The sequence below is a fragment of the Vespa mandarinia genome, chromosome 20, assembly GCF_050613455.1.
Source record: "Vespa mandarinia isolate Hongniang chromosome 20, ASM5061345v1, whole genome shotgun sequence".
In the NCBI taxonomy this organism is placed as follows: Eukaryota; Metazoa; Arthropoda; class Insecta; order Hymenoptera; family Vespidae; genus Vespa; species Vespa mandarinia.
The window spans coordinates 503,054-528,023 of NC_140829.1; the positions used below are offsets into that span (position 1 = coordinate 503,054).

The 24,970-nt window shown below is 40.4% G+C and overlaps 2 protein-coding genes across 10 annotated transcripts in view; one reads left to right on the plus strand and one right to left on the minus strand.

Annotated features, from left to right (window-relative positions):
• Positions 1-24,970, plus strand: part of Scgdelta (sarcoglycan delta) — a 192,522-nt gene that overhangs the window by 159,667 nt on the left and 7,885 nt on the right. For all 8 annotated transcript variants that reach the window (XM_085663173.1, XM_085663176.1, XM_085663175.1 and 5 more), the window contains one exon: positions 21,616-21,904. In XM_085663173.1, the coding sequence (XP_085519299.1) occupies positions 21,616-21,904 (289 nt within the window). The remainder of the gene's footprint in view (positions 1-21,615; positions 21,905-24,970) is intronic.
• The window catches only part of LOC118448312 (protein Cep78 homolog), a 58,793-nt gene that overhangs the window by 9,804 nt on the left and 24,019 nt on the right, over positions 1-24,970 (minus strand). Inside the window, exon 5 of one of the 2 annotated variants that reach the window (XM_085663170.1) lies at positions 4,432-4,845. The exons of the other annotated variant lie outside the window; for it this stretch is intronic. Within the exon in view, the coding sequence (XP_085519296.1) occupies positions 4,787-4,845 (59 nt within the window). The 3' untranslated portion in view covers positions 4,432-4,786. Of the gene's footprint in view, positions 1-4,431; positions 4,846-24,970 lie in introns of those variants that run through there. 2 annotated transcript variants of the gene reach the window in all.

The following is a 24,970-nucleotide window of genomic DNA, read 5'->3' on the forward strand; positions in this document are numbered from 1 at the left end:
CGTTTGCTTTTAGTGCCCTTCGTTCCACAGCTCGTTCACTGCGACGACGACATTGTCGCGATGCCTGTGAATGAAACAATTAACCGCGTTACCGAGCTAGTCGTCTCATTTTCTAAACGAATCCTGTGCAGTGGTCGCGTTAATCGAATCGGTCCTCGGTGTGGAAATCCAGCGAGCAGCTAATTGCGTATTTCGATGACAACGTTTAACGAAAAGCATCTCGAAGCTAATATTTCGTCGAGTTTTACTTAACACCTTTTACGATTGTTCTACAAGGCATATATCATTTTACATCAATTTATTCTTTTTTTATCTTCCAATGCCGTATTACGTTCATATATTACTATAGTAATAATCGTTACTTAATTAAGTACGTCGAGTTCGTACTCGTAAATTCTTGATTCGCTAAGCTCTCGCAAGTAGATATAAATAAAAAAAAGCTTTTTTCTCCAAATCTTGGAGAAGCTCCTCGTTCTGTTCTATCCGCGAAGAGTTCTAGCAATAACGAGGAAAGAAACAGTTGAGAATTACGTTGAGAAACAGTTGAGCGGCCACGCTGTGCGTCCAAATGGACATCATCAACAACGATGTTGATGCCAGTAGTCTTACGTGGCGTCCATAAACCGGAGACAAATGGCGTTTAAGAGTTCATCGTTCCTCGAAGAGAGGACGAGAGAGAGAGAGAGAGAGAGAGAGAGAGAGAGAGAGAGAGAAAAGAATGGTGGAATCCGTCTTGCCATGTGATGAAGGGCGACGGAAGCGTTGGACGAAATGGTAAAGAAAAATAAATAAAGACGACTAACAAGGAAAGAAAAGAAACGACTAACCATGTATGTATAAAAGAGAGAGAAAGAGAATGAGAAAAGAAAACAGTCGGAAGTGGAAGCCCTGTTGGATGATAGAGAGGAAGAGTATTCCGGCTTCGTACGTGTTCGTTTTGCTTTACTCCAGCACACATCCGCGCGTACGAATTCAGCAAGACTTCTACACATTCGGGCACACGTACGACACCACCATTAACATTTTTACGAGATCACGTAACCCGCTACTGTAGGACTTAGCGGTTCCTTCAACATAGAATGCGCGACCTGAGAGATTTAATAGAGAAGCTACCTCGGGTACTAATTTTCTGATATACCTTTTTTTGAGATATAAAAGTTGTCGAATGATCGAGACGAATATTCCCAATAGAGGTTAAGAATTATCGTAGCTTAAATAATCGATATGCCTCTACATGTAATGTACAAAGATAAGAAGAATATGACCTTGTGTACATAAAAGTTATTCTCATTAACAGTTTTGTTTTCTTCTAATCGATATCATTGCCAAGTTCCTCGCTACTATTTACTCTCACTTCTATACGCTTACTCGTTAACTAACGATGCACATGGATGATGTACATGGCTGATTTTTGGTAAAGAGGACTAGGCGTAGGCGATGTCAGGTAAGAAATAATGGTATAAGATGGATGCAGTGTCACTATCTTCGGCTGAAACTTTTAGAATCTTGAAAGTAAGAAAACGAGTGGTACATATCGGTACGACGTGTCTTGTTTCTTATTCCCTAGACTCTTAAACCTCTTTCGGTCTCTGTCGTGTCTCTATCCCTTCGAGACTCTCTTTCTCTATCCCTCTTTTACTCTTATCGCTTGGTTAAAGAAAGAGAGACAGAAGGTAAGGAAAAGGTGGTAAAAGACTCGGCTGGATGGCGGTGGAACCGATGTTGATCGGTCTTGCGCGCATCTTTGCCTTCTTGGATCTTAGAAAGGAAGGATAAAGTTCGCGGCAGTATGCTGATACGTCAGCCGTGCACGGCAGGTGTGCTGTATGACCTAACGCAAACGGAGCGACCCTTTTTCTTCCCTTCGTACCTTCCTTCCTTCATTTCTTTTTCCTTTCGTTCAACTTTTCCTCTAAATAAACTACACTTTGAGAGGTTTTTCCATTAGCGGTATTTTCGAAAAATATCGAATTTTAATAGGGTAGTTTAATGTTCTCGATTTAATGAGAAAAGAAAAACAAAAAAAGAAAAGGAAAAAAATTTCCTCCATGTTAAATATTTCAGAAATTTTTTTATTGATTTTAGTTACTTCCTATTAAAATTATTAAGTCCAAATCGCGAATTCTGATTTTTCATTTTTATCGAATTCTTTTCAGAGAAGCAGACGCTACTTTTAAAATAGTTGAGATCTTTTTTGTTCGATTCGATCGATACAAGATACAATCCTGAAGACCTACGTACATGCTGACGCTAAAAAAAACACGAACGCTCGTATCCGATGAGAAACCGAAGATTCGTGGTTTTAATGCGCGGAGACGTAACCATAAGAACAAGACTTTAGAACGAAATGATTTCTATAAAACGTGACGTGCTCGTGTGAAAAAGAGTGACAAAGCAAATACCGACAAAAGGTAAAACTTGTAAATGCCGTCTGTTCTCCGCGTATAAAAGAATATTTTTTAAGCTTTCACGTTTTCTCTATTTAAAATGGCATGTGATTAACAATGATGATTAATTTCGGTAGGTATATACTTTTCTTTCTTACGAAATCGAAAGAAACTTAATCAAGAATATCTATAAAATTTATAGAAACTATAAGAACGTCGAGGAGCAAGAAGAAAAAGGGAAAAAGGAACAATTTAATTTCAGTTAACGTACTATGATTTCTGAAAGCAGCACAAGTTAACTGTTTATGCGCTATAACGTTGATCTGGCAAGTTGCCATAGGAATTCCTGTGGTAGCGGTTTGCCACTTTGGAACAGCAACTGGATGAACTGGACTAAATGAGGATGCTGTATCAAGGAGAAGTTCGTTATCACTGGCCGACAATATAATAATCTTAGAAAGTGGTAGTTACGAACATATGGTTATACGATTTGGCATTTGCCAGGATCGAATTTGATTCGGAGAAACGGGAGTAAATGAAATCCTGCATGGGTTGAGTCTAGGTTACTACGTCTCGGTAATCGTCTTAAATGATACCGTTTGCCTAACGCTGCTTTCACGGTGTTACTTCGATGGCGAATTGTAAGCAACTGATTCAAATGTCAACTTGGCTACATATATTTATACACGTAAACAACAACGTGTATACGTGGTACAATATAAACGTAGTAGATAGATCTTTGTTTACACTTGGTCTCGAATAAATGAAATGAAATAATTATTAGACTAAACAAATCTCGCGAAAGATTCAAGGACATTTTCATATTCCTAAATGAATGGAGATCGCTTTATTTTTATAACCTGAGAAGGTTAACGTAAGATCGTTTAAAGCACACAAGAAACGTGCAAGCGAACGAGATAAAAGGAGAGAAAAAGTAAACCATACAGAATGAAATAGAGAGAGAGAGAGAGAGAGAGAGAGAGAGAGAGAGAGAGTTGGAAATATGGTAGGCGAGGTAAAGCTCCGAGAATTTCTTTTGGCTCTTCCGCAGGCAACGTGCTTACCGTACTATCGTTCGTCGTTTTACCTCGAAACCACGTGTTCGACCACTATCGTCCATAGCATTTTATTAAATAAATACCTTAGACTCGTATGCGAATAGTAGAAGCTATGCTAATAGGAAATAAACAGACTATCCTTTGTTGCACCTCAAAGAAGAAAAAGCCTTTTCGTGCCTCGTTTGTGCTTTTTGTTTGATACCATCTTTCTTCTTTGTTCTTCGCTCATCTACCGTTTTTATATCTACAGTCCTTCTTCGCTAAAAAAAAAAGAAAAGAAAGAAAAACGAAGAGACAATTGTCGAAAGCTCCAATCTTTTATAACAGTCTCAGGAAAATTCTTGGTCGATAAATACAACTACGATGACGTTACAAATAAAAGGATCGATTTTATTCGCGATAGATCGTACTTCGACTGGAATAAAATGAACGCCTCGTACTCGAGGAAATATTTGTCGGAGCAACCAAATTTATCTCATAGCTTAAATCATTTCCACAGTAATAGGTTTACGTCCGGTGTACTTTCCCATACACACATAGACGAGCGATAATGACGATCGATATATTTGCGCGAGCGCGCACTGTATACAAACCGTTAAAAACACGCTGGACGGATAAATGATATCAAGGCGTTTGATGCATACCGACGCTCGTATGTAACCATTTCACGAGCTACGACCGATTTATTTTTCGGACATTTCTGGTAATGTAACGACGCAACGCGCATGATCGAAATTAGAAAGAGATCGACATTTATATTTCTCTTTCTCTCGAAATTTGATATATGTACATATACCGATTTCCCTGTTAAATTTTCTTGCTCTGATCGTCTCCGAAAGGGAATAGGGAGGGGAGAAGGAAGATAATAGGAAAGAATCGCTCGTCGAATTTAACGAGCGCGACGTCAAACGAGAAAAGCAAACGCTTTCGTTCGAACAACTAAATACACTCCTCTTCCTCCTTTTTTTTTTCCTTCTTTCCTCTTTTATCCCCCAAATCTCATTCCATCGTACGAAGAAATCCAAGAGATGCCTCGCGTACGTTGAAAGTCCATACTGGAATTTGTCCATTTCATTTACCACAAGATATTTTCGGTTGGATCGCGAGGAAGCACGCTCTCGTACAAAACGGAAGTTATATTGCATTTATTGCGAAATAAAGTTCGTTCGTCGGCCTCTTCCCTGCAACTCCCTCGACCACCTTCCTCTTCCTTCTCCGCGACAAAATGTTTCCATCGTCGAGTCGATACGAGTCGTACGTAGACGTAGAGGTAAAGGAAAAGGTGAAAGCAACTTTCCTTCTATCCAGCTCCTTCCATTCCAGGTCTTTCCGTTAGAGCTGCTATTCCCGGGGGAAAGGGCTGGACCGGAGACAGGGTGAACGTCTCTCCACCCGACCATCTGGAATGACCAATGTATGACCATTGTGAAAATGTTCATTGTGCGCCGCAAGAGCGAGGAAGCGAAAGGTTCGGCCGGCTTCGTGGAGTTTCTAACGAATTGCTAAGCCGGAAACTGTCTCCTACCCTCGAGGCGATCTGCCCGAGATCTTCGCTAAATAGGAACTCTACCGTCGCTACCTATTCTTTCCACCTTCACCTTCCCCAACCCCTCTTCCTTCTTCTCTTTTTTCCATTTTTCTCCCTTTCTCTCGCTTTCTCCGTCTAAATTCGTTCCTCATCCTCTTTTACTTATCTCAACTATTTCTGAATCCCTCGATTTCTTCCATTTTCTCTATTACATTTTCGCTTCTAATGTTTCCTCCAATATTAATCGAAAGAAAGGAAGAAACTTATTCGATATTCACTCGATCTATACAATATGCAAACTGTTAGAAAGACGATTTATAATGGAGTCTTGATGTAATTGAATCACAGTTTACCGCTCCTTTTTCTTTTCTTTTTTTTTTTTTTTTTTTTTTTTTTTTTTCTATTAGAAATAATGTTCGTCTTTGTTATATATGATATACAGAATAATGTATGGATATATTTCAAAATTATATTGAATATTGAGAATTTAGTTAAATTGAGAGATAGATAAGTTTAGATATTAGAACTACCAGTTTAATTGCTCCATGCGTTTATCCTTTTATTTGATGACAAACGTAATAATTTACTGACATAAAGAGATATAGAAGAGCGTATCATGTTATTAAGCGATAGAAACTGTAGTAAGAACGAACTAATTAGATGGCCCAATTTCGTTTGCTCCCAGTAAATTTGATAAAGTACTTTCCTTCTTATCTACAAAACGTTCAGCAATCTTCTTTTGTCCTCGTTCACTTTTAATTCCTCGGGAAAACAAAGAAATGAGAGAATTCGACTTCATTTCGGCACATTTTATCACGTCGAAAATACGTACGTGCAATTTTTAATAATGAAATAAATCCAAAAGAACCTGTTGTGCAAAAATCCAAATTGATCTGGATCGTTTTCATATTTCATCTGGCACCGAGCGCTCATTTTGAATCTATAATAACGATATTAAAAATAATTGACCAAATATTAAGATCGTTCGATAATTTATAAACCAGTAAAAATATTCCAAAATTGAATTGAAAGAAAATAGATTGCGAAGAGAAAAAAATGTAAAATAATTTTTCTCGAGAAAGGTGTAAAATAACTTTTATCGGAGGCAAGATAAACGCGCTCACAATATCTGACGTCGATAACAGATTAAATGGCTTGAAATTCTTCGATCGCACAGCCAAGACGCTATGTACGCTTGACGCTTAATCACTTACCTATGTCGCCATCGTCGTAGCAAGCATCCTCTTCTTCGAACTGGATAGAAAAGCGCTTAGGAAAGTTTCAAAGATGGGAATATAAGTTCGTTGTTCGGAGAGACGTCGAAGGGGAGAGGATAGAAAGGAGGATGCGCGCACCGCTTAGAAAACGACGTAGGTGGACGAAGGCGAAAATTGAAAGCTCCTATATAGATCGCTGCTGCTCCGTCTTTTTCCCTTTCAACCTCCCTCTTTGCCCTTTTCCATAGATAGTTGTATTCAACGCGACGGGCTAGATTTTACCAATCTCGGAAAGATGCGCCACTCGAAAGTTTTTGTTTGCTCCCAATTTTTCCTCATCTCATCTTCATTCTCGACAAAATCGAGCCTACGGAGTTGCACTTCGAACCGCTTGTATCTTCGTATTTCATCGAATTTCTCCAAAAACAAAGCCTCGTAATTTCATGAAAAAGTTTGATAATCAGAAATCCTAAGCTCGAGGGAAGAAAATCGCGTTGACTTTCTTCGAGTTATCCCGATGATAGTCGAGAACAAAGGCAGTGAACGGTGCAAGGAGTACCGTGATAGGAGACAAGTCTAAACCATGGAATATTCCACGGGGGTATCTCAAGACGTCGAGTCGACGATAATGGAATCACCCTGTGCGCTCAGGTTTGGGCGGTACGATGCAAAAGGCGCAGTGTGTAAAGGAGAGGAAGTAGGAAAAGCTCGAGCGATGCCGCCGCGCTGTTTCCTACAGGGCGATGTGAAAGGAGGTGGGAGATAAAGTAAAGAGACAACAGAATGGCGTCGGTGACAAACAAAGTTTAGGTCGAATTTCGCTCGGAACCAAACTGTTCTCATCCCAGCGAGTTAACCTGCCGTGTCGATTTTACCGTATGTCATCTTCCTTCCATCTACTGTTTTGTTTTGCGCTTTTCGTCTTACTCTATTCCTTTCTGTTTATCTATCTATTCATCTTATGTGTACGAGCATACATACTTCGCACGAACGTCGAGAAGCTAAATAACTACTAACTTGCGATATTCACGCCAGAGAAGGTCTAATGCGTTTAAATCGTGTTTGTATAGAATACTTGGCCGAACTAGTAATGAAATGTCAAGTAGATTCATGGGCTTACCGCGTGATTAGAGTCATTCTCGATTACTTTCTTTCTTTCTTCTTTTGATATCATTCTCCTTTCAAAAAATTCCTATTCAGTATTCATTTTGTTATCAAGTCGAGCAAGTCGAAGCAAGTCGTAACTCAAAGTCATGCCTCGTAATTTTCTAATCGATCTCCAGTTTTAAAGATTCTGAATAAATGTTGAGAAGATTGCGTAAAACTTGAGATATAATCTGAAATCTTGATTATCGCATAGACTCGATTATGCTATAGAAAAGAGAGAGAGAGAGAGAGAGAGAGTTGGCGAATAGGTAGAAAATTTATCTACATAGAAACCGTGACAACGACCAGGTCCAAGTCCACCGATGAGTAAGAGACGAGACACGAATAGGAGAGCAGGAGAAGAGAGAAAGAGTAAGGGAGAGCGAGCTAGAGAGAGAGAGAAAGAGAATCGCGGTCGTTACGATCCGACCGGTGCGACCTTATCTCCTACAAGGTAGATACGTGCCTGCCGGATTAACGCATTACGGAAGTTCCGCGAGAGCTTACCCGACCTAAAAGCCGAGAGGAAGTCTAGGAGTAGATAGAATGCAAGGAGGAACGATATACTTCTCTCTCCGTTCATGTCTTTGTCTTTCGCTAGACGAGGAGAGGAGCTTCTCGGTGACACGTACACGTCGAGCAAATCTTGAAATTCCAGACGCGAACCTCGATGTACCTACCGTTCGGCTTCCTTCCGCGCGCGTTCCTCACTTAAACCGCTCTCCTGTCCATCTCTCTATCCTTAACCATCCCATTTTCGAGACTGGCGTTTCGACGATCGTAATTCGACATACGCGAGTCATGGAATGTTTATCGAAACATTACTCCTTACTATGTGTACCAGTTCTTGAATAACTCTAACGATCCTTTCGTGTTAATGAGAATCATTTCAAAGTCGGATACGAAATAATATCGCGAAGCTTGATTAATGAAAAAATTGTTAGGAAAAAAAAAAAAAAGTATAAAATAGAAGAGGTGAATGGGAGATCAAAGATCGTAAACTCGAAGCCCCGCTATCTGTTCGTTTGTTTGACTTGTAAGCCGCGCGGGTAACTAGATAATATAAGCTGGTAGCTACGCAGAGAGAGGGCACCGTGCCTCGGTTGACTTTGCGGCTGTACGCTCGCGCAAATGTGTACGTAAGTGTATGTATACACGAGGGGTGAGGGGGTTGGAGAGATTGGAAGAGAATGAGAGAGGGAATTAAAGGCTACGCCAATGTTTGAGTTCCGTCTCGAATGTCGCTTTGCTCGCTCTCTCTCTCTCTCTCTCTCTCTCTCTCTCTCTCTCTCTCTTCGTCTTTCTGTATCCCTTCGCATCCACATACACGTGGATTCCGATCTGCCTTCCACTTTAACGCCGCTTCTCCTTTTCTGCGTCTTTCTCTCTCTCTCTCCTCCCCTTTCTAACTTTCCCTTTCTTTTTCACTCATTTACTCTTTACATTTACTTATCTACTTATTGCGAAAGCACAGCGACAATAACTTCCGGAGTTTACAAGCGAGATATTAACGCTTAGAATTTATCGTTTGTTCATTATTAGTCATTTTACATGTACTCTTATGAAACATTAAAAATGGTTACGTTACAAGCGGTAATAAATTCTGAATTTAAAACGAAGAATTCGTAATGAATGCTGTAGTTAGGTTTTATATCAATCGTTAATAGAAAATAATTTATTTGTGAATAACTCGGAAAATGTAACTTCTTGCTTATCTTCATCTTCTTCACCAACATAACTTGGCTCAAAGTTGTTCGAGAAGAGACAACGTTGAGTTTTCGGACAACGCTTGAATAATTTCGTGCGAGCTTATGCTCGCGTCCGACGAAGTTAGACTAAACGGATTGTCGTCCCTTTTACTATCTCTCTCTATCTCTACCATAGTATTCTCGCTGACGTACTATTTGAGAGAGAGAGAGAGGATGTGTTTCAAGCCGGTAGGTAATGTGATTCTATGTTCTCTCTTCCTTTCTCTCAAACTCTCTACGAGTCGATGCGGTCGGTCCTTCCAACTCGACAACGACTATGGGGACGGCTTTGGTCCGAGTAGAGTCCACTTGGACGTGTCGACCAAAATGATGGCATTTTAACGGAGAAGACAACGCATCCTGTATCACATTTGTCCGCGCAAGACTAAACTTCAATTAATCGCGTCAAGTTAATGTTAAAACGGTAGAACGATCGAGCCTACGCAAAATTCTACTCTCATCTATATATTTTCATTTTATTCCTTTAAAGCGAATTAAAACGAGAAGAAATTTAATAAGAAAAAAGATATAATTGACTAAAGAAATTTGTTAACTCAAAGGCTCAATTATCTCAAGGGCTTTTAATTTCTTACAAGTGAGCTTTGGGACGACATGACCTTGGCTTCAAACCTATGGAGAATTTCTCAGTGAAGGACCAATCGTCAAAAAAATTATTTGATTCTCATTCGACATGCGTTACGCAAGATTCGCGGATAGCTCGACAAAGTATATAAACTTGATCATACAAAAGCGGCATTTAATATTTCCTTTAGGAACGAACGCGATTCCATTAGCAAAGTTTCTAGAACGGCGCTACCGTGGCCAAGAGGGACCGACCCGTTCGTTAACGGCTGCTGTTTTATTCATTCGATTAGTTTCGCCAGAGGGTGAAGGCTCAAACCCTGTGTATAGAGAGTCCCAGTGGCCAAAGGGGAATGAGGATGAAAGGGCAAGGAAGGAGAACGACTCTCGATTTCGCTCGAGGCTGAAATTAATATCATATCGAATTAATATCGACACGATTTACTCGACGACGAATCGAAATTCAAAGTGAACCTCGAGAAAATATTAGAATCTATTCGTCTTGCGAATATAGTCGATTCAGATTTAGCCGAGCGACCATTCGACGACGATTAGTCCTGCGGCCGATCATTTTCGGAAATCCCCGATAATTTCCGGCGAATCGAGGTCGATATTGAATTTATCGACATGATCGTTCACGCGCCTTTGAGATAGTTTGGCCAAGTTTCCGACGAGTTATCGCATGTCGTAGGATTCGATTTTGCGCGTGACTACTAAGGTGACTTGATTCGTCTATGGACATCTCGCGTGTTAGAATTTCAGAGCAAGAGATCGTTGCTCCTCTCGAGAATGAACGGCGACATCGAGTCGAAACTTTCGAGGCATATGTACGTATAAAATATTGTTAACAGAGTACTCCGGCAAATTTAATTCCCAGAGTTTGCATTCCTTGAAAACGTTGGTGGATCGAAGATGAGAGAGACATAGGATAGGAAATTCTAAGGACGAAGAAGAAGAGATGGCGAGAGAGAGAGAGAGAGAGAGAGAGAGAGAGAGAGAGAGAGATAGTGGGTGAGGATAGTCACCTTGTGCTACTCTCGTTGAGATAAATCTTTCCGTCGATGGTTCACCACCTCTCGGATTAGAGTCTACATTTGCACATATTCTTCGCTTTCCCACTATCCCGTGCTCCCTTTTCTATTCTTGCCAATGCTTTAGTACTAGCAAGAGCGACTTGGATAGGGACACGAAGCCCACGTAGCTTCGATCCCGAAAATACCGTCTCATAAATTCGCTAGGGCTCGTTATAAATTCAACCCTCGTCGGACGCGACCACTGGCACCGACTTCGAAGCTCCCAAACGTCCAGCGCGTTGCCTAGGATTTACACCAACCCGCATCCGACCGAAACCTCGACGACGTTCGACTCCGAAGGTGAGAAGGAAGGAAAGAAAGAGAGAGAGAGAAAGAGAGGCAAAAAGTATGAAGCTTAACTTAGTTTAACCCAAACGCGTCACGAAAAGGAGCATGATCGTTTTTTGAAAATCGAATATAACTCGAGAATGGTAGGGGCGTGACGACGCGTGAACGTTTCGAGCAAGAGGTACGACGAACAAGTGGTTTCCTCTAATTTTAAATTTAAAGGAAGCTATACTAAAAGCAAATATCACTTTGTTCCTGATCGATGGCTGACATCATTTTCATTCGTAGAGAAAATAGCGAAGCCGGTCTCGTAGCGTCAAAGCGAAAAAAGAAAAAGATAGAGTGTAAGAGAGAAAAGAATTATTACGGTGCAGGTGACGTTAGTTCATGGAAAATCCCATGTGTATCGGATCCAAGTACGCATCCTCTCTTTCTCCCGACCTTTCTAACCTTTTTGTTCACAACGGTATACACAATTTATGGGTAGATCGAACGTGTGTATATGTTAAGCTGAACGTATCGAGCGACTTTATCCTTTAAAATATACTTCTCAATCTCAATTTTATTCTCCAAGGTTATCGATCGACATTTTTAATCGTTTTCTGTAAGAGGTCTCGACCGATTTTATGGCGTGAAGATACTCTCTCTTTCTATGAGGACAGAGTTAGGAAATACCATCTCTTACAATGTTCTCTTTCTCTCCCCCTCCCCATTCTATCTCTTTTCCACTTTCTTTTCGTCTTACGGAGAGCAGTTTAGGATTTTCAATTAGTTTTAGAAAATTGGCTGACGTAACCGGTGTGGTATTAAGCAGCAGCGACCTTAGCTATCTTCGTTCTCTGCGTAGTTCCATGAGCCTCGTAGAATCGTTTTTGTTTAAATAGAAAAGGACAGACAGAACAGACAGGAATGGGAAGACGAAGAAAGGGTCGTTGGAATTCTACGGATAACATCAACCATCGCGTTCTCCGTTTATACAAGACCAAAGTCTCTATCTCTTTCTCTCCCCCTCCTCTCTCTCTCTCTCTCTCTCTCTCTCTCTCCCTCTTTCCGTTCACATGAAAGAGGAAGTAGAAGAAGGGTATTACTTTATTACCCGGCAAGTCGTAATACTCGTTGCGTACGTACGGATAATAAAAACGTAGCGCGAAAATAAAAGTTAGCGTGCATCGAAAGTTAAACCGCGAGCGAGAGCTGGATAAAAACATCGACTTGTTCCGTCGTGATAGATGAATGTAGAAGAAAAATTAAAGAATACAGCTCGATCGATTTTTCCACAAGGAAGGAAAAAAGGGAATATCGCTTTTAAATTGGCACGTATACGAGAAAAGAATTGGTTAAGTTTATCAAACGCAATTAAAGTCGACGTTGACTTTTGAATTTCTACTTGAAGTTATATCGCGGACGAACGAGTAACGTGATTGCACGATGATCGAGTTTAATTCCTGTGACTTTGAAATCGTTGACGCGCGTTTGAAAGCGGAAAATGTTCGCCGTCAACTTTGAGCCGTCCTCGCTCGCAAAGATTTTAGTTTCTTGACGAAAGTAATCGGCATTTAATTTGTTCGCTTGACGAATCTGTACTTAAGAAGGACGAGAGAATAGAGTGGGAGAGAGAGAGAGAGAAAGAGAGAGAGATAGATAGAAAGAGAAAGAGAAATGTTGAATAGAATTCTCGTCTATGATCGTCAATGCATTAAAGCTTTATGACGTCCTATACTGGTGTGATACGATATGCACATAGGAACCGATGCCCTTCATGATCCCACCTACATTACGCTGTCAATATACGGAGGTCTACGCTAAAGTTTACATATTACCAGCACGTAGTTTCGCGTCCATACGCGTGTCCGTTCGTACGTGAGCGTGTTACCTCGATCGAGGAAATGTGTACGCGGATATACATATCCAATGGGCGTACTGTATCCATTAGGAGATATATTCGGATAACGTAAAATGTTATATATCTGGATGCACGTAGACGTATGTAATATAATGTAACCTTGTCGTTTTCTTCGTGAGCTCGTTCGTAAAATAGAAGTAGACAGAGAAAGAGAGAAAAAGAGAGAGATAGAGAGAGAGAGAGAGAGAGAGAGAGAGAGAAGCGAAAATTTAAAGCGAAATTAATCGAAATTCGATAAATCCATTATCCGAGATACGCTTGCGCGCGCGCGAATATATATATATATATATATATATATATATATATCTTCTTCTCTTTTCCTCCTTCTTTTACCAGTCGTTCTTTCAACCTCGAAGGGGAATTGCCCGAACGCTTCTGGCCAGGATATTACTTACGCGTACCTTCGACGATGCTCCAGCTTCTTCTTCGCTTCGAAGAGCCGTTCGGTGTGCCTTTATAGAAGCCATGGATACACGTAAAGCGGTTAAGAGCGAGGTGGAGTGAGAGCTATAGCTATGGTTATAAAGCTCGAGGGCGAAGAGATCGAAGCTGGCAGCATCACCTTCCTTGTCGTCGTCTTCTTTGCCTGCCCGTTGGGAAATGTCAACGATGCCAAAGCGAAAAGTCAACAGCATCCTTCTCACTCTTTCTGTCTCTGTCTTTCTCTCTCTCTCTCTCTCTCTCTCTCTCTCTCTTTCTCTCTCTCCCTCCTTTTCTCCTTTCTCTTTCTATTTAACCGCAATGAATTAGCCGCCTCGCAGACTTTCCTTCCTCACTTCGTCTAATGTCGGCCGCGTTTGCCGATTCACGGTGACTCGCATTTCGTTTATCGTCAGAGAAATATCAAGTGTCAATCTAAGTACGACAATGCGATTACAATGAAATTCGATTGAAATATCTACGGTTTTGGTTCGATGAAAGTACGAAGAAGATGCAATGGCTGGAATGAAAAAGTGACATAGAGTTTTAGGTAGAGGGTGAACTAAGCGAGGGTAAAAAAAAATAAAGAAGACGGGGAGAGCTGGGTTCGAAGAGATGAAGACTAACAGACTAACGTTAAGAGAAAGAAAGTCGAAGATCGTTCGTAATCCGCGAGATAGGGCCGGTAACGCGATCAAAGCACCTTCCGGTCGCTAAACCGATTTCCTCTGACTCCTAGAAACGTGCCGCACGAAGCATTGCCTCTTTTTCCTCTCCGTCGCTTCTACTTTCTGCTATTCCGAGTCCTTTTTACCTCTGACTCTTCATTCCACTTCTTTGTACCCCTTGTTTTCTCTCTTTTTCCTGACAAATTCTCCGAAGTGCTACATTTTATTCCGAGTCTTTCTTGACCCACCAGGATCACAGCATTTCTTTCATTCTCATGGCTCAAGAATTCTCTTCTAACGTTATTGTAATTTTTTTCTTCCATTTTTTTTTCTTCTTCTTTTTCTTATCGGGGCGTTATTCATTCTGTGTCTTCGATATCTCGTCTCTTCTCGACTTTTTCATTTCTCACGATCGTATTTTTAGATCCATTGGATATCGCAAAATAAATTCAATAGCAACGATGGAGGAGGATCTCTTGAACCTTTTGGTTTGCAGAAATGCACGATCAAGTTTGAACATGTTGACTTTTTTATTCTTCTATTAATTCACAATAACGTTTTAATCTATGTAGTAGAATGACGTGCAATGTAATCTGCAATTGTGGCACGAGTTATTCTTGAGAGATTAAAAAATCTTCGCATGCATTCTAACAAATTATCTTTTTTCTATCTATTTTTTTTATTCTTAGAAGAGACTGGTAGATTCGCGTCCATTTCTATCAGCAAAAGTAACGGTAACTAAAATCGCTCGAGTTCAACGACGTACTGTTGGCTTTTAAATTTTGCTCCTCCAGTTTCTCGGTATAAGAAAAAGAAAAAGAAAGGAAAAAAATAAAAATGCACTTGTTATAGCTAGAATGGTTGAAGCGAAGCGACTCGAAAATGCAAGAACTTTCTCGAAGTGATTCTGGTAAGCAGCCAAAGTGAGAGTGCAATGGACCCAAGAGACAGGAGCTCGGTACGTCGATTCTACGACGGTTTACTCAGCCTTCTTCCTCCTGTTCTCGTTGTCTCTCCCATTTTCAGTCTAAGAACTGAAGGCTAAGGTTGGATTACGTAGAATGAACAACGATGATGCGATATTATAGATCATGCTACATTTTACAGCGAGAGAGAGAGAGAGAGAGAAAGAGAGAATCAATACTTTACTTATCAATGAGTTTTAACGAGTCATTCCTGCAAAGATTATAAAGGACGATAGGATGATTAATCGGTAATAGATTTCTAAAAATGAAAATAATCTGTTTTCCCAGAGATATTTTTATAAATATCATAGTCAAACATTATAATAATTTCAGTCTGGATTCAGCGATATATTCCCGTCGTTATTATTCCAATAAAGCAACGTAAATTACGATTTTTAATGATTCCCGATGCGGTCAGCTAATAAACATTTATAGTTTATGCATAAATGTACGAGCATAACTGTTCTCTCCCGTTGATATCTCTTTGGAAATGTCGGAAGTGAACCAATTTACTGTCATTATTATCGCGTTGTTTCGCGACCAACCAATCGTTGTCCTTTCAAATAGAATCTCCCTACCCTTTTTCATCATTTGAGCCTCCATCTTTGAAGCTAGTGAAAATTCCCGAGGGAGTGCGACCAGAGCAAGAGATTTTCTCTTCTTTAATAGTGCTTTTTTTTTCGCGGTTACCGAGTGTTTACACAGAGGGAGAGTAATTCGGCAGGAAGTCACACGAAGCTGCAACGACGACACGAGTTTTCACAAGAGTAGAGAGAGGGAGAGAGAGAGAGAGAGAGAGAGAGAGAGAGAGAGAGAGAAACGTTGATGCAGTAGAACATAGTGCCCACTTGTCGTCTACCGTTTGATTACTTACGCTCACCGACTCTTGCGTGAAATTTATTATCGTACCGAGCGGGTACTTGTAAAGAGCGAACCAACTCGAGAGAATGGCTGGTATATTTATTTTCAGCACGGATTAGTGTTCCTAATGAGAAGAGGGCTTGCTAGAGGGGTAACCCGCATAAATTAAGACAAGTTTTAACTCATGCTAGACGCTCGAAAGAGGATGAAAGTTTGGCAACTCATAATTGAACGATTTCTAAAGTAGTATCGATCGATCGTCTTTTGTTTCTATTTCCAATAACTAAGTCAGCGTTAACTAAGCTCACTCTTATCTCCATTACTTTCCATTCGATTGTATTTATAACTTGATTTATTATCTTGAGGGAAGAAGAATAGATTTCTAGATTCTTTTATATACGACGAAAAGATGGTGGACTTGCCACGTTTCATCTTCCGATTGAATCGTATGACCAATAACTGACCACCCTTAAGGGTTTGCCCATTCCCTCGGGAAATATCGAGCCTCTTAACATCTTGCTCCAGAGTCATTTTACCTTTTCGCTCTTGTCCCTCGATTTTTCTTCTTCTTTGAGCATCCTCCTATCCGCGAGCGAGTGCAATCGACAAAATGTTCTTCCCATTCTCGGCTCGTAAACTCGATAACCATCACACGAGTAATTTCGTCGATATTTGCTTCTGCGATGATACCTTTTCTCTCTCTCTTTTCTTTTATTTTAATACAACTCGAAAGAAACGTTGTCGTTCGCGGCAATCGCGACAAGCATAGTAAAATTGTTCTCACCAGCCTCTAAAATGCAAAAGAGAGAGAGAGAGAGAGAGAGAAAGAGAGAGAGGTTAGGAGATGGGAAGACAGAAGAGAAGAAATGAAAATACTCGCTGTATCGGTACTAGTAATTCTTAGTAATACTTGTGCGCCTTTAAACACGACTTTGCTACGGTCGTTATATCGCAATGAAGGTCGTCGTAGCCGGAGGAAAATTGGAAACGAGGATGTAATTTCCGTAGCACACGTCCCCTACAAACGAGAACGAGGATGGCCTTCGAACGGTCGTATTGTAAACCTCTGGCATTTTTCATGAAAATTACCGAGCAATTTCCGCTCTACCCTATTCTTTGTGTGAAAGGCTTCAAGAAGAAAGAGAAAGAGACAGAATGAGAAATAGATAGATAGATAGATAGAGAGAGAGAGAGAGAGAGAGAGAGAGAGAGAGAAAGGTCGTACGAAAAACGAGTCTATTAGCGGCGATTCGAGTTAAATTATGTTTGACTTGTGGCAGAGCGATCCTCGCCAATGTATAAAGCAACGTGTCCTTTTTCAAACTGTACAAATACTATCTGTCCACTGACGAAATGAATTGGTCAACGTAGCCTAAAGTCTAACTCACTCCTTTTAGAGAAGGATCGCAAGAGACCGCAGAATTGTGGCTTTCGAAGGACCACCTGATAAACCCTTGGCTTTCCAATGGAGGCTCGACGTGGATGCCAGAAAATTAACTCGTCTGTGTCCTTGAAACACTCGCTATCTCTTTCCTTCTTCCTCTCTCTCTCTCTCTCTCTCGCGCCCATTTCTCGAGAACCTCTCCAAGCCCATTCCTCGAGGAGTTTCCGCCTGGAAGCGTTGCGTAGTCTCCATTTCCTCTGTTGTTCTTTTTATTAGGTCAGTAGGCAAGGCAAAAGTTTCTCCCGGCGTTGTTTCAGAGGAAACGAATGTGTAGCGTATGCCCGGAGCGTATTGCAAGTAGGAAGCCTTGTTGATGCAAAGATCAGATGATATACATTTCTCTTTCCTCTTCTCTTGTCTTTCTAGTTTTCGATGGATGTGTATTTGTCGAAGAAAAATAGAATACGCGTCCGTTGGTTCTTTCCTTTTAATGATGCAATCGAGAAAGTTCCGTTAGGTGCCTGCTCGATTTGTAGTTTTCGCTCGAACAACTTTCGCCAAATAAAAGTTCTCTCGCGAACCGATAGAAACCGGAGAAATAGCGGTTGAGTTAAAAATATCCAAGTATCTTGAAAACGTTTCTCCTATTCGTTGTATCATTTTATCGGGATACTCGTCGCTCTTAAGCTCTTTGTCGATCGAAGAGGAACGAAGGATTCGTTCACTACGATCCACTACGGTCCACCGCGATCCTTTCATCGTGATCGAACGAGCTTGTGGTTGGATCTATTGTACCGGTCAGCATGGAAAGAATTTAACGACAGATTTACATTCCCTGTAGTCGAATAGGCTTTTATAAAAGGATGAAAGATTTTCGTAATTTCGTCGCATTCCACGTGATATTCCCATGTGATATTTTTCCTTGGCGCAATATCACTTTATTATCTTTTTTAATATTGTACGTGGCCGTAAGATTGATCGCATACTTTTGTTTAAATATTTTATTTAAGTTCCAGAGACTTTAATCGAAAAGTATAATGGTTGACTGCGCTTGAAAACAGTCAGGCATATTCGCTTTGTAGACACGATTTTCCAGCAACAGTGAATATAGAATAATAACGAACAATAGTAGCGATAATACTAGATGTTGGTTATAAGACCGAGCTATATTCGCTTGAAATTCGAATCAAATGCGTGCAACGTGGAATTCGATGGCAGTCGGTATGAGCTCGGAATACAGTATTACATAAGCGCAAGCAATAGATACTGGCTTACTAATGACAGGAAACTTGGTCTTGTAGAACATTAAATTTTCCTATCTTCGTAAACGCACGTCCTTCGACGTACTTTCGTATCATAGCGAAATAAATTAATTTAATTATTTCTATAAAATTTTTAATTAATAAAATTAACCGTTTAAACGTTGGATTAGACATTTAAATTTTGATATTAAATATAGTAAGGAACTAGAAAAAATTTTATGTATCTCAAGTATTTCAGGATATGCCTGTCGTGTCTGAAAATCAGAACAACAATTGGATTAGCCAAGAGAAAAATGGTCCACTTTGCTTGGAAATTCATTTTGAAGTAAAGTACGTAGCGTATAATTTTATTAAAGTACCTTCGTACTTGGCCGCGTAAATTATATGAACGTTTTACAAATGGCTTTGCTTCTCGTCTGAATTTCTTTCTTCTTTCTTCTTAACGTTGTTTCATTCTCTTCTTTCCTCTTAACGTTGTCGTGACTGCGAATCGTTATCTTCCGGACTCCTTTTCGTGCCCGCAACTTTCCCGTGCGTCTCTTTCGCCAATGAATCGTACCAATCGACGGTACGAAGTTATATCTTTGCGTGCTCACGATCGTTTATCGAGGCGCCAAGCAGACGACCGCGCGAATATGCGCGATTATCGACACTCCCATGCACGCCTATAATTCCTGAGAATACAGCTTTACGAATAACGGCAAATATAATATTGTAATTAACTCCCTTAAATGTTACAAAATTTATCGAATATACGATCAACGTAACAACAGTGTTAAACAGGACTTACAACGCATTCAATGAAAAATGAAGTTAACTTATCCTTGGACGTGGAAACGTGCGTGTATCCAAACGAAGCTAAGAGAAAGAGATAGATAAAGAAGGGAAAGGAATAAAAGCTGCGAGAGTGAGAAAGAGAGATGGAGAAGGGGCGAGGGTGGGGAGGGGGGTGAAAGAGTCGAGTTTCCACGTACCACGTCGGACGCTCTTAAGGGATTTAAACAGGGTTTTAAGTATACAATGATGATTTCGTGCGCGGTTAAACCAACACGTAACTTTTTCATTCTACCTCTTCGTTGCTTGGTACTTACTCGTTTCAACTCGTACTAGGTACATTATTCATTTGAACTTACGGAAACGTACATGAAAAACATACGTTCCTGTACAAGGATTACAATTGTTAATTAATTAGACGTAATGAGTAAAAATTGGATTTATTAAAAAAGAAATTAAATGATAGACGATCGATGACACTAATGGTCATTTTCTTTAGATCGATTATATATGTGCACGCTGATATCTATGCACGCGCACGAAGAAGCGCCAGGTTCGTTTTTATATTTCGAGAAAAAGGTACGTGCAAGGGTGTGAAATAAATTCATACTCTCCTTCTACCCTTGGTTCACACCATAAAGGCGTAAATATGCTGATTACGTTTTAATCCAAATTTATGATATCGTAAAGGAAATTTTCGGAAAAGCTTTTTCCAATTTCCCCGGAGGCCTTTTTCCGTGAGCAGACGCGAAAGAAATCTCTTTTCGAGGACGCGAAGACATCCCTCAGGAGGAAATGAGGGGGGAGGGGGTGATGAAAGAGAAGTGGTGGAAAAATGCAAATAGAGAAAACGTTTCGAACGTTTAATGCTAACGGTGAATAATGAAACATCAAGCTCCTTGGCATTTTTCGTTTCTTTTTAACCTTCCTCCTTTTAGTCTTTTCGAGTTCTTAATCAGCGGCACGATTTGCTCGAAAGGGAAAAGGAAAAAAAAGTGAAGCAAACGCCGTGCTCGTTTTCACGTTTTCGTCTAGACCGGCCGTAAGAAAAATTCGTACGCCAGAAGCGTTAGTACCGACAACGGCATCGGCAGCACGGCAACGGCAGAGAATCCTTTCCTCGGGAGAGTTTATCTTCGGAGCTTTTAATTTCAAGCAGACCGAGCTCTTTACTGCCACGAGAGGCATAATTATCGCGAAACTTGGGACTGAATATTTCAGCTTTCTCTCTCTCTCTCTCTCTCTCTCTCTCTTTTATTCTTTCTCTTTTTTTTTTCTCCTACGGCAGGCTTCTTCCATGCTCGATTCCTTTCGAAGATACAAACGAGCTAAGAGAAGTAGAGGGAGCATGAGAGTGAGAAAAGGAGGTAGATGAATAGAGGCGATGACAGGGGGAGGGGAAGGAAAGAAAAAAGAAGTAATAGCGAGCGAAGGTGGCTTGTTCGTTCGAGAAACTCCAACCGAGGGATTAGGAAGGAAAGTAATGTCAGGCATTTTGCGGACAGATTTGCATAAGTTCTCCTCCATCTACCACGTTCTCACGCTTCTCCGTACTTCTAATCTTTCTCTTTCCATTGCTCGAAGAATACAAACGAGTCTTAACTTTTATTCTATTGCTTTTATTTTGCCTAGAAGATCCTTTTCGAAAGATTAGACTCTAAGCGAGTCAATCAGGATGAAATTCGATCGATTTTATTATCGACAAGGGGGGAGGGCTCTATCAAATCTAACGCGTCGAATCGTGTTAATGGTAGATTGAACGATACGCTTGCTACCCCTGCTAATCGCCGGGCCGTTAGAAGTGTGAGAAAAGCGATTTTCCATTAACATGCACAATCGCTCTTTAGCGCGTTACTAATTATTATCATAATTTATTCATTCGTGGGTTACCACTGTTTTCGTTTGAGACACGAACACATACATATACGCATGAGGACAGATCCAATAGGGAAGATACTATCTTGTATTTTACATAACCCTGCGGGTCTTCTATGCTTCGATTTTCTATCTAACATAAGCTATTCTCCGCTTTCTCTCTCTCTCTCTCTCTCTCTCTCTCTCTCTCTCTACATCTACCTCTACCTCCTTTCCTCACTTACTGCACGAGCTTTATCAATCTACATGAAACTTTAAGTGGTTCGCAGCGATGTTAGAATTGCCGAGTAGTCTATTTAAAAATACTATAGTAAAGATTATTAAATATTTCCAACTCGTGTCAATCTAAAACTCTTATTATCCATTTTCAACAATATTGTCATTTAATTTGGATACATTTTATCCCTATTTGAATTCACTTCGATATCAGTTTATAGTGAGTACTAACGGAACTATTCTAATCATCGATTTTCCAGAATGTCCCGTAATCAAAGTGGTTGGTCGGAGGAGGCAGGAAGTTCGGAGGGTGTTCAACGACGAAGCGGAACGAGACAGACGCTCAGTACAACGCAATCCTTAAAAACAAGCAGCGCCGTTCTCGAAGATAGAACGTCTTCTGCTGCAACCTGCAAAGGTGGATTCAGGTTAGGCATCTACGGTTGGAGGAAAAGGTGTTTGTATTCTCTGGTCCTCACACTCATGGTCATCGTCATCCTCAATCTCGCTCTCACTGTATGGCTTCTTAAAGTCATGGGATTCACTTCCGTAAGTATCGATTCTTTGAGTATCCTTGTGGATGCTCGAAAAACGATATGGGATTTTTCCCGATTCTAATCCAAAAAATATAGTCGCAATTACGTATTTGTTAATTTGTGTTATGACACTTGTGAGATGTGATAGAACAATTTGAAAGGAAGACGCAAAAATTAATAGAGAACTAGTAGCGAGCAAATAAAAAATACTAATGTATACGATTCATAAAAGGCTTCGCGATCACTCGAGAAGATCAAGCAAACGTGTATGATGGCTTTGTTCGATAATGAATCCTAAGTTTGGAGGTTCGTCACAGCCGTTGCACATCCTCACTCGCGATCGGTGCGAACGAGGATCCATTGTGTTTCTACCACTCGAATGTCGCACGTACTTTCGATTCTACGTGCTCTTTTTTCCTACGAATTTCGAGTATTGTTATCAACGTTGTCCCGGAATCCGTCCTATAAATGGAGATTTCTTGAGGTTCAACTACATCTCGTTCCAATTTACATTTCAATCAAAAATTTCAACGTTTGTTTCGTAGGGACACCAATGATTTTTTTCTTTTTTCGGAAAAATCGTCGGAAAGAGATCTGTCATACGTATAACAAACCAACCGATAATCATTCGTTTCCATTGGTGCACGAAGAGGAAAGGGAGAAGACAAAAGAAAAGGTGTGGCGAAAGAGAGGTTAAAAGGTCCACTACTGGCGGTTAATATAATTTCTTCTAATTGCCGGAAACGTTATATCGGTACGCGGAGAAAATCGTCGCTTACACTTCTTCTCTTCGTGGGCTTTAATTCGAGCAATCATAATTAACCGACCCTTCTCAGCCGAGACTCGTAATTCCCGAGGGAGGCGCAAAAGCAAACGCGTTTAAACTACTACAGAGAACCAGTTACTGATGGTCCGTACGAGCATAATTTCCTAAGAAAACACTCCTTTTACTTCTCTTTCCGTTCAATGTGTCACTGATCGATTTATCTCGGCACTATGATCAGTCTATTGACTGCGTTCTTCTATGCCCTTTCATGATGAACATACACATAATTTTTTTCGAAGATTATTTTTAACAAACACCAAACTTTTCACTAAGAAAATCTCTCTAGTCTTGCCAGCATAACCGGTTCTTCAACTACCTCCATTATTGAATTTATTCGAAATCGAAAAGAGCCTCGCGATTTGGCGCAATGATCCCTCGATGGTAGCTAAATTCGCTGGAAATTGAGTATCAATCCGTAAGTAAGAACGAGTCTGGGAGCAGCCAAGAATGCCCCGTGGGAAATGTAAGCCCTTCTGCTTCTTTTTTCCGCTCTTCTTCCTCTAGTTATCCCTTTCAACTTCCTCTCGAAAGCACCTCGCGCGAGCCAGCTCCAAGTCGCTTCTCATCAAGACACGTCGAGACACGTCGAATCACGTCGATTTCTCTCTCTCTCTCTCTCTCTCTCTCTCTCTCTCTCTGTCTCTTTCTCCCTCTCTATCTCTCTTTCATACACAGCAAAATAATTCTCACGTTTGACTTCTATTAGATATACATTCCCTGTCGGTCCTCTTTTATTTACAAACTCATATTATAAACATTTTAAATGAACGTTCTATTGAAATATACAAAGGAAAAAATCAAAATAATAGTACGAAATAATATTCAACGTAATAGTACAATAATAATAAAGTTCTTTTGACGGATATACTCGCAATGCCATTGTTCACGAAAATTCATAGAAATCGACGATAAAAAGGATGCGAATAGAATTTTGACGTTTTTTTTGTCGAGCGACGACACGTGCAACGAGAGTCTAGTATAGTCGAATAGTCCGTCGCTTTTACGCAAGGCATCTTTCTCGGTTGCGTGAAAAGAATAAGAAGAGAAAGAAGAAGAGAAGACTGGAATGCATTCCGCGAGCCAGCAAATATTTTATGTCCTCCGTGCTTTTCTCTTCTCCTTCATCCACCATTCTTTTCCATCTATTCATATTTGATGAGTGTCTCGTTCTCCCTTTTTTCCCGTCGACCTCTCTCACCCTTTACTATTCTATACCATTCTATCTTCGAGCTTCTTTCTCTCTCTTTTCAAACGCCGCCGTTACTTCAACTCGCTTCGAGCAATATCTCGACGAAATTAAATCATTTTCCCGATTAAAGGATCGTCCTATGATGGCATTAATTAAAACATAGTAGAAGGGTATTCGTTATTAAAGACCAGAATGCTCGGCGTTTCACATAACTATATCATCGAATACTCAAATGAATCTCGGATAATAATCAATCCGTTGCTCCTGGCTTGCAAAAGCAAGTCGTTATAGTTGGAACAACTATAATAACTAAATCATGTTTATTCTCATTACGGAAGGAGCAAGAAATTCATTGCGTTTAGCTTGTCTATGTGTTTTGTATTCAAGCCACGCATACACGCACTTTTGTTTGTACATACAAACGCAAATTCTCATACTCTCTTTCTCCTTCCCTCGCGTACAAATGTACGGCAGGTCGGTATTAAAGGATATCCATTATAACACCTAGCCACCAAGTGCGAGTGTAATATAGTACGTAGGGCTCCATGAATTTTGAGTCGTATAGTAAGCAGTATCATGGTGGTAGCTTAGTGCATATAGGCCCTTCCTAGTTCTCTCTCTCTCTCTCTCTCTCTCTCTCTAGTTCGCTCGGTCGCACGCTCGTTCGCTTTCCGAGACACGGAGAAAGTCGAGTTTATTGTTTCCAGCGAGATTATATCTAGCAGGATTGGACGTAGACCTTCGGCTGTTACTCCTAAACCACATTTTCATCTAGCACGATCGCAAAGATTTACTATAACGGTTTAATACTGAGAGACTTTAATGAAAGTAATCAATCGGATCAAAATTTCTACTGAAAACAAATATTCGCTTTGCAATATAATTCTATATCTTTATATTGAGCTGTGTTACTCTCGCCTTGAGTCTTTTCACTTTCAGCTGTAATTAAATGCGCGACGTGAAAACACGCACTCGAGAGAAAAAGAGAAAAGCTTTTCCCATCCTCACTCCCCATCCTCGGGAGCTTCATCGTTTTGAGCAACGAAGGCAAAAAGTAATTAGAG